This window comes from Aythya ferina, assembly GCF_964211825.1.
Source record: "Aythya ferina genome assembly, chromosome: 19".
NCBI classification, from domain to species: Eukaryota; Metazoa; Chordata; class Aves; order Anseriformes; family Anatidae; genus Aythya; species Aythya ferina.
Genome location: NC_140309.1, coordinates 7,510,230 through 7,519,645, shown reverse-complemented (window position 1 = coordinate 7,519,645; position 9,416 = coordinate 7,510,230). Strand labels below are relative to the sequence as shown.

Sequence of the window (9,416 nt, the reverse complement as noted above, 5' to 3'; positions counted from 1 at the left end):
GCCCGCCTGCACTCCGCATGCCCGCCGCTCGGACATGCTCACTAGCGGCTCACCAGCGGCTCACTAGCGGCTCCCTCCCGCCGCCACTCGGCGCCCCGACACCGGCGGAGCCGCCGCAGGGCCCCGAGCCGCGCGTCCCGGGGTGCGGAGCGCAGGTGAGCGGCCGCAGCGGCGGCCACGGGGGGTAAGGGAAGGGAAAGGGGAAGGAGGAAAAAAAATAAATAAATAAAGGGACCGAGCGGCTCGCCCAAGGGGGAAAGGTGGCTGCCGAGCGGTGCCCCGGCTCGGCCACATGGCCGAGGGTTGCCCCGGGCACGCTGCGGGCTTTGGGGTGCTCGGGGAGGCTCTCCCCGGGGAGCAGAGGGCGCTCAGCGGCCCTCTTGTTCCCCCCCCCCCACCCCATGCTGAAGTCGGCGACGTTCCCGGAAACTCTGCGATTTCCCCGACAGAAATAAATGACCCTTTCGCGGCAGCAGGCATCCTGGAGGCTGCATGGTGTGTCTCCGGCAATCCCCGCCCTCTCTTTCCGTAACGTTACCAAATACACTGTATTTTCTCCCAAAAGCAGCGAGCTGCCGAGCTCCTGCCCGGGACGGGGTGCTGGCTCCCGTGGGACCAGGCAGCAGGAGCTGGAGCAAGAAAGGGTGCGGCTGGGTGCGGGGGCAAGAGCAAGGCAGCTCCTGAGCTGAAACGTGGCCATGTCACGGCCGGTGTGTCAGAGGGGTTGTGCCTTGTTCTAAGGAATGGGGTTTGTGCTGAGCTAACTTGTTTCCAGCCTTCTCATGCTGTTCTGTGCTCGCTGGCGGGGTGTTCCGCCGTGGTTAGTGCTGATGTTCATGCTGGAATAAGTCTTCCTCGTTTGTCCGTGGTTGCACAGGTGCCTAAAAGCACCTGAGGAGGAAAGCTCGGTGGTTTTAGTCCTCTCTTGTAGTTGGGGATGTTCTCAAGCACCGTAACTTCAGCTCAGATCACAGCTGTGTTCCCTCTCAGACTGAAGTGGCCCCATCTGTTGTGTTACTTTCTGTGCCTGTCTTCCCCATTTCTAACATACCTGGAGTTAATTGCTGCAAGTCACGGTTATTTAGGGAAGGAACTGGACTCTGCTGAACAGATGGCTTATTCTAGAAACTTGAACTTTCCATGTAACCTGGTTTGATCTGCATCCTCGTGCTTGGGGGGGATTATGGAAGGAAAATGATTCTGAGTTACAATCCAGGGAGTGTTTTGGTATTTACTCTTTCTATGACTGCTGCTGGAGGTGGACGGCTTCTCCAGATCTTGTTGTAGATGACAGCCACCTAGTTCTAGCAGGCGACAAATAAGAAAATTTGCTTGGTTGGTGGGACAAGCCCCGAAAGCAGATCCACATGTTGGAGTAAGTTAGCATAAAAGCATTTTTCTTTCATCTTATTTCCAAGCAATAGGCAATTACCAGCTGTCAGCACCCTTTAGAAACTCTTTTAGAAACTGTCAAAAGCTTACAGAACTGATGAGTTCTTAATTTTTACAACAGGCCCTGGAATGGCAACCACTGTCATGACACTTTGAATGTTGAGTTTTGATACTTGGTATAATCATGTCTTTTAGGAAGGGCCTGTGTAAATATAAATCTTCTAGTCTGCCTGACAGTGTCCAGTGGAATGCTAGCCTACATGCACACTATTCCTCATTTATCACAACGTGCAGGATAGATCTTTCCTTTGGGGAAAAAAAAAGTGAATCATAGTATACTAAGGGAGTGAGAGATCCCGTGTGACTCAGGACTCTGGAGCACAGTTTCTGCTCTATGTTGTCTTGCATAACTAACAGTGACGAAACTTATGTGACTGTAGACTTCCCTGATACCTGATGCATCTTCAGATTTTACAACATGTGTAAGAGAAATGATACAGATCCTGATGAAATCATTCAGGTCAGGTAGAAGACTTTTTTTTTTTTTAATTTGTTCGAAGCCCATTGGAGGAAGAACAGTAAAAAGCGGGGGTTGAGAAAGCTTAATAACAGATCAAATATGGAGATTCTTTCTAAGAATAAGTTCAAACTCCCTGGAGGCCTTTATGCAAAGGCAAAATAGCCTTAGTCTTGCTCCAGCAGTATTCAAGCATCAGGAGCTGCCTATCATTTGTAGCGTCATGTTACTTACAGAACCTGGCCTTGCTCTGGTGCAAACTGTGCTTTCTAGGAACTGCACAAATTCCGCCTGCACTGTCAGAATGGACAATCCGCACCAAACGCAGGAGGAACAAGCTGCAGCAGCTGGACACAGTCACAGAGCAATGTGCAAATTACAGCTCCCCTGCGTTTCAGTCCACTGCCCCTTCCCTCAGTCGTGTGCTCTCACCTGACCATTTTTGAATAGCTCCAGCCTGCAAAATGCTGAGGATCGATGGGCTTGAGCGCTCTGCCTCACAGTTTGAGAGAATGATGGGTGAGTACTGTCCACAGGGCGCTTTCAAGTAACTAATGTCTTCTGGAGGATATACTTATATTTGGAAAAAGACAGCGTGTTACTGGTGCTGCAGAAAAGGAGGCGGAGATCATTTAAAAGTACAGCAGATCTTCCGAAGGTTGGTGCGTCCTGCTGCCCTTTGCAAGTGCAAGTTACTAAACCAGTTCTTTCACACAGGCTAAAGAACCATATAGAGAGGTGTGTGTGTCTGTTGCTAAAAGGGTGCTGTGGGGAAAAGCCTTTGCATCATGCTTTGGCTTACCCGTGTTGACGGCAGGCAGTTGCAGTGAACTTTTCAGAACTGATCCAAGTTAAAACCAAATAGAGGAAGCAAACGGGTAAATTTCTCTGGAAGAGTTTCCTCCTTGTGTGAGTGCATGAATGCCTCCACCTGCACAAAGAGTACAACCACGCAGGAAGAGATGGCTGGGGTCAGGCGTGGAGAACTCCTTAGGCAGCAGCGGTGCTTGGTACTGGCACAAAGTAATTGCACTTATAGTGTGTATTTGTCTTCTGTCAAGGGTTTTTCTGTGTTCCGGCTCTCATCTCTTTATAACCAAGTCATGACTGATGTGGTTGGCCTTGACTAGGATTACCATCCCTGACTTCGATTAAAAACCATACATCTAACCCTCTATCATTTCTAGTGGATGAGGTTTGCATGGGTTGTCTCCCTGCGAGATTGAATGTAGTTATTTTTTTGCCCGGAGGGAGCCATGCTTACTGTGCCTCTGTCTGGATTGAATGATCTCTCTGGAAAATTTCCTGCTACGCAGTTTGCATCCTGCTCTGCATACTTTACATTTGTTGATGCATTAGTGGGGTAGGTGGCCAGCTCTTCCCAGAAAGCATTAATACAGCTGTAAGCAAGCAGCGTAAGGCAGAGTGAAATGCTAACCAAGTTTGTGACAAGATTCTGAGTGGACAGACCTCAAGTAATTTGTTGCCACTGAGACATGTTCTGTTGAAGGGCGGTGGGGGGAGGAAAGTTCCAGTATCCTTTAAAGTCTTACCCTGCATTATTTAAATATGCTTAAATACAGCAGGGAACAGCAGGGCCAGTACCTTTTCTGTTTAATGTAAATCTTCAATATAGTCTGTCCTATATTAAATTCCTATACTGGACGATGACAAATGTTAATTAGAACTCCTGTGTCATTCATGCACAGCTTTCCCTGGCAGCTTTTTTCTTAGGAAAGAACTTGGTCCCATGTGAATGACCAGCTAGCCGTTCACCAGGCCACTTGCAGCCCTGTAGCTGGCACCTTGACTTTGGTCCAGCTCGGCCACCACCCTTCCTGTAACTCAGTTCAGCAGCTGGTAATAAATGGACACAGATTTTTAGCATGTTACTGGAAAGCATTATTACCAAATAGGCTGTGTAAATGTTGGTGGCAGGAAAAAAAAAAAAAAGAGGATATTTTGTCAGCGTGTTCTCATTTTTCTCAGGTAATGGATAATCTTTGAGTAACAAAAGAAAAAAACAACACACTCCTGCCACCCCCAAGCAGATTTTTTTTTCTCCGTAAAAGAGCTTTCTAAAATCACTGTCATGCAAAAAGATGTACGCAGAGCGAACACAGTTACAATGGCATTCAGCCTGCTTTCTTATAGTCACTTCGAAAGGCTGGACCTTTACCTTCTGCTTTCAGTACATTTTTTTGAAGTGATTTTCTGGCAAAAGTTTACCATGGATGTTTGACTTTATTTCCTTGTAGCATGCTTGTATCTGACCAGAGATTTCACCTCTACAAAAGGTCACGTAGAGATGGGGCCCTGATCTTTGAGGTAGCATGTACTGATACCTGGAGAACAGCCTTTGGAGGGGGAGAATTTAAGGCTTCAGGGAAACCTTTGTGTCTTAGAAGCTGAGGTTGCCTTTCATTAGATAGAGTGATCTGTGGTGCCTTATGCCAGCTGACAATCGTCAAGTGTCTTTGGCCATTTTGCTAATGAAGGGGAGGATTATTGAAGGAGCTATAATTCAGCTGGAGACCTGCATTTGTTAGAGGATTTTGGTGAGCTCACGATTGCATGTTTTTCCTTAGTTACCATATGCTCAGTATTATATAGTCTTGACCTTTGTTTTCATCACCACCTGTGCCTGGTCTAGCTGGGATATTCCTGTCCAAGAGAGAATCACCTTTACTTCAGAGTTATAATGAAGAACTGAGAACAGAAAAGCAGGTAAATTCAGCTCTCGCTGTGATTATTGTTCAGGACTCAAAGGTCCAGATAAGTCAATGTCCAGTTGGATAATAAGGAGATAGTGATCTGTTTAGCTTTTTAGAAAATTAAATTCCACTGAAACAGTATAACTGGAACGACAGAAGTAGGAGGAAAGCTATTTTCCATTCTGAAATATGTCTTTGTATATTGCAATGAGTTGAGTTTTTTAAACTTGCTAACAGTAACTAATAACTTTTACATTATACAGTCCACACTGAGTCATTGTTTACTCAGGGAAATGACTTTCAACAGCCAGACTTGTTTGCTAACTTTAATAACTGAAATATGCAGTTCCACACGTTACAAGGCAGCACACTATAATCAACATTTTTAAAAAACAAAAACGGATATGTATTTGCAACACTACACGATGTTGCATTATGTGTGGTATTTCTGCAGTTCAGGTTTTTATCTGCAGCAAATGCTAATGTGTCCAATGGTGCTGCTCTAGGAAGAGAAAAGACTGCGGCACAAAATTCCTGTAAATTCTTTTGAGAGAAGTTTTATTGAGTATTGCAAATTAGAGACCAGAAAGCCTTGTTCTCTGTCCACACATCTCATTGTTTTAAATAACAGGTTGTTTGCTACTCCTGGGGTTTTGGAGGCTGTTCACAATGCATCTGGGAGGGAATTTTCACTTCTGCATCTTGGGAGGGAAGGTTTTTGCACCAGGAGGCCAGGAATTCTCTCTAACAGAACCTGAACTTAGATAGCAGAGTAGATATTCTTCTGCCTTAATTTATACAAGCACTGATATTCAGTTGTGAGCAATTCTTCGCCTTTCCTTGCCTGCTTACCTGCTATTTGGTGTTAGCACGCGATTTTCTCATGGATTTCACAGGTAGTTTTCTTACACACCCATTGCACCTATTAATATTAAAATAACCAGGGCTTGTATGCCCGATTGTTTTTCAGCGTGCCGAACAAACGGCGCCAAGAGCATACAATGCAATATAAAAGGGTTTGTCCGCGGGTTTGTTCAGGCGGGAATGAAGTGGGGGCAGCTAAGCGTGCCTGACTTGCGCATGAAGGGACAGTGTGGGAAGAGTGCTTGGAGTGTTAAAATGTAACTTTCACATGGAGATATTTCAGGTCGTCTTCTGAATTTATACATTTCAGAATTTGGTGGTCAGTTCTCTTTCTTTTTCCTTCAGAGCTACTGGGTGCCACATGATTGAAATATATTGCAGCTTGGAAGAGGAGATATAGACCATTATGATGACTAGTAGGCACCAATATGATGACTTGAAGCATAGGAAGATGTAAACAAAGAGCTGCTTTTATAATCTATTGCACATTTCCGGAGGAAAAAAAAAAGTACTTATCACATTTTTTAAGTGAACCAAACTGTGTTTTGAATATTGTAGTCACAATATATATGTTTAATTTCTCCTAATGTCACAAGCTTTTTTTGGCCACAGCTTTGTTTGAAAATATAAAGGAAAACTTAAGGGCTGATGTGAAAATGAGAGCAGATATTTTATATGTGACTCCCAGAATCCCCATTTCATTTGTGCATGGATTTGTTGAACCTGGGGGAAGGGATCAAAACCCAGTTGTACAGAGAGGTACAGAGTATGGTTTTGTGTGCCTGATCCTAGCACTGTGGGGGAATGTGGATTGTTTCTAACTTTAATCCTGCTGATGTTCTGCCCGGAAAGCTGGTGGATAGTAACTGGGAACCGCAGCTACAGAGCTGTTAGCAAAGCTAGAACATGTGTGTTTGTTTAAACAAGCACGGTGGGGTTTTGCATCACCTGTTATCAAAGCATTGCTCTGATTTTGCCATGTCAAAATTTCTCATGTGTTGCTTTTGTACCCCAGTTAACACAATTAACTGTGTGGTACTCTGAGCCCTAGTGGGATTTGGGGTTACTGACAGAGTTGGTGTGTTCCTTGGGCAAAAACTCATGCTATTATGACTGTAGGATGTCTGGATGGAGGCTAACTTGTTTCTGGTCAGTTAGTGTAGGTGGAGAGGTCAAAGTGTGTCTGCACGTATCCAGGTGAGGCATGTTTATTGATAGGGATCTTATATATACATAAACCTGTGGAGATTTGACTATTTTCTGCTGGCAGAAGCCTGTAACATAGATCAGACCAATCTTACTTTGCTCTCCTTACGTCTCTGCGACCTCCTGAAGAAGTGGATCCACAGAGCATTCAATAGAGCTGGATGTAGTAACTTTGGGACAAATACCCGTATCCCAGCTGTTTTATTATTTCAGGTGGCACTTTGTTTCAGCACTTACAATTTTTGTTTCCAGCAGGAAGTGTTTCTGTAAATTATTTGAAATCTTGGGCATTACAGAAGTAACAATGAGCACCAGCTCTGTTTGTCAGATGTTGACTGCGTTAAAATATTATCCTTTAGGATCACCAAGATGACTCCTCAATTTACAGGAGAAAAACAATGCTCTCGAGACTGCTTATGCAGGGAGTGGAGAAAGCTAGGAGTAATTTGGGATAATGGAAGGGATAATTTATGCACTTTTATGAGCTATTTCTAAAACAGGTGTGTTATGGAGTCCCTGGAACACTTAAGGAAAACATGTGACTGCATGATAATGCAGGCACACTATCTTTTCTATTTGCATGATATAATTGAAGAATGCATGGGTTAATGGCTATAGGCCATTTGTGTGTTTTGGTAAAGCTTTCAGACATTATTTGTCTCTAGCATAAACTAATCTGTTTTGAGATAGTTGTGTCCTGATACAAGGAAGTACAAAGGAAGGGAGAATATAGCAAAGGAGAAAAAAAGAGTCAAAGATGAGTTGTTCTTCCCAGAGACTGCTGCAGACAGTGATCACCTCAAAAGCTTTCAGCTGTGCCAGCGGGCTCTATCAGAAGAGAGGATACATGGTGCTGAGAGCCTGAGTGAGTGCTGGGGCCGAGGGCTTCTCTGCTCTTCTGGCAGCTTGGCCATGTGGACACCATGTGAAGAGGAAATGTTGCAAGAGATGCAAAGCTCTGCCTGTTAAAAAAAAAAAAAAAAAAAAAAAAAAAAACACCTGTAGAGAGAAAGGGGATGTTTGAGCTCTCTTTAAACTGAAACCTGATCAGCTGCCAAGTGTCTGTTTCTGCTCTGATGGTTCTGTGTCTCAGTGGGGACATAGGGCAGCTCCTTCCAACCTTAAGCCTTGAAGATTTTTACCTGGCAACTGCTGTTATCCAAAATGCTTTCCTTAGCTCATCTCGCACTGGGAGGAAAATTCCTCAAAGTGGCTCAGTGTAGGATGGGAATGTGAACTATGTCCAGGCTGACGTCGACAGAACTCAAAAGCTGTGCTCGTGTAACTGTTTACTTTTTTCTAGAGGCTTCAGTTAATTTGGCTGTTTGTCACAGAATGCATTTTTGCGTGAAGTGCTGATTTCAGAAGTAGCCTCCGTGAAGGGATCACATTGCCACCCAAGTGGAAATGGGGAGTGGAAGAACATCAGTACTGCTGCAGGTTGAATTCATGTGCCTGGAAAGAAATATATTCCAAGCAGTGTGCAAACAGGCTATTGCTTTCAGAAAAAAAAAAAAATATTGTGACAAATCTCATTTTTAGTTTTGGATAGGCTGGAAAAGAAACTTGTAGTTTAATGGTCTAAAAGCAGCTGTCAGCCTGGTACCTGGCCTTCTGTTCTGAGCAGTGAATTTCTCTGGTAACCTCTCTAGCACCGTGCTGAACTCTTGGAGGTGCTCTTTCAGCTGCACTTTCATTGGCCCCAAACCAAATGGTCTTAATTACAAACCACTTATCTAAACTGAGGGTTAGTCAACACAAATGTGACACAGGGCTTGCAAGAGTATAAAAATCGGTCTGTGTTTGGTGTGGGCTGGATTCAGATTGACCGGTTGATAGGGCATGGGAAGGTTCATTTGGGTCAGTAATGGACAGTGGTGGGTGGGGGAAGTGAGCTTCTTCCCTCCTGTATGGTTACAGAGTCCAGCATCATCCCTCCTTTCTCAGGAATCTGCCCAAAAGTGTCAGTTGTTCCCCATCTTCTTGAATAGCAGCCCCATTTGTTGGCCAGGCATATTTCTGCTGGCAAATCTGATGTGGCGTGTATACCCACGCGTGTCGGGTTAGGTAATTTATATTGTTGATTTCCCAATTGCAGAGCACCACAGCTGTCAGCTCTGTAGCCTCTAGTGTCATTCCTGGGCTTGTTTGGAGGCTGCTAGTGATGATAATACATGTGCATCACTTCTCAAGGTTGTAAACATTTGAAGGCATGTGTACATATAAAGGGTAGGGGGCTAAGCAAGCAGACAGTCTTAGAGCTTCATCTACATCACTCTTGATAAAATACTCTTTCTTTACTTGGATGGTGTGAGGATGTATTCCCCCAGTAGCTAAAGATAAACTTATGCTCACAGGAAGTTTAATTTTTCTTCTTTTTTTTTTTTTTCCTGTAGTTCTCTACTCCTTGCCTTGTACCTGCACTAGCATCCATTTGACTCTCGGTGAAGCTGCTGAAACAAAGTTTGGAGAACAACAGCAACAAAATGTTTTAGGTCCCTGAACTCTCACCACAGAGAGGAACAAATGTCAGTCCCAGTACAGAGGAGGGTGGGGGCCAGGACAGGCACAGCTCGGGGCAAGGGATGAACTACAGCACACTGATGTGTAGTAGGTCAACGTGCAGCAGCCTAAGCCTGTGGCACGTCAGAGGACACGTTCCATGTTCTTATGTTCGTGTAGAAGTGTCTGTCATGTATCATTGTGGCAGAGATGGCTTGTTC

At 44.6% G+C, this 9,416-nt stretch overlaps 1 protein-coding gene across 3 annotated transcripts in view; it reads left to right on the top strand.

The window, feature by feature from the left end:
• The window catches only part of MYO1C (myosin IC), a 57,584-nt gene continuing 48,168 nt past the window's right edge, over positions 1 to 9,416 (top strand). The window contains exon 1 of one of the 3 annotated variants that reach the window (XM_084493154.1): positions 1 to 155. In XM_084493154.1, coding sequence (XP_084349280.1) covers positions 18 to 155 — 138 coding nt within the window. In that variant the 5' untranslated portion in view covers positions 1 to 17. Of the gene's footprint in view, positions 156 to 4,464; positions 4,637 to 9,416 lie in introns of those variants that run through there. The other 2 variants (XM_084493156.1, XM_084493157.1) reach the window with 2 other exon arrangements.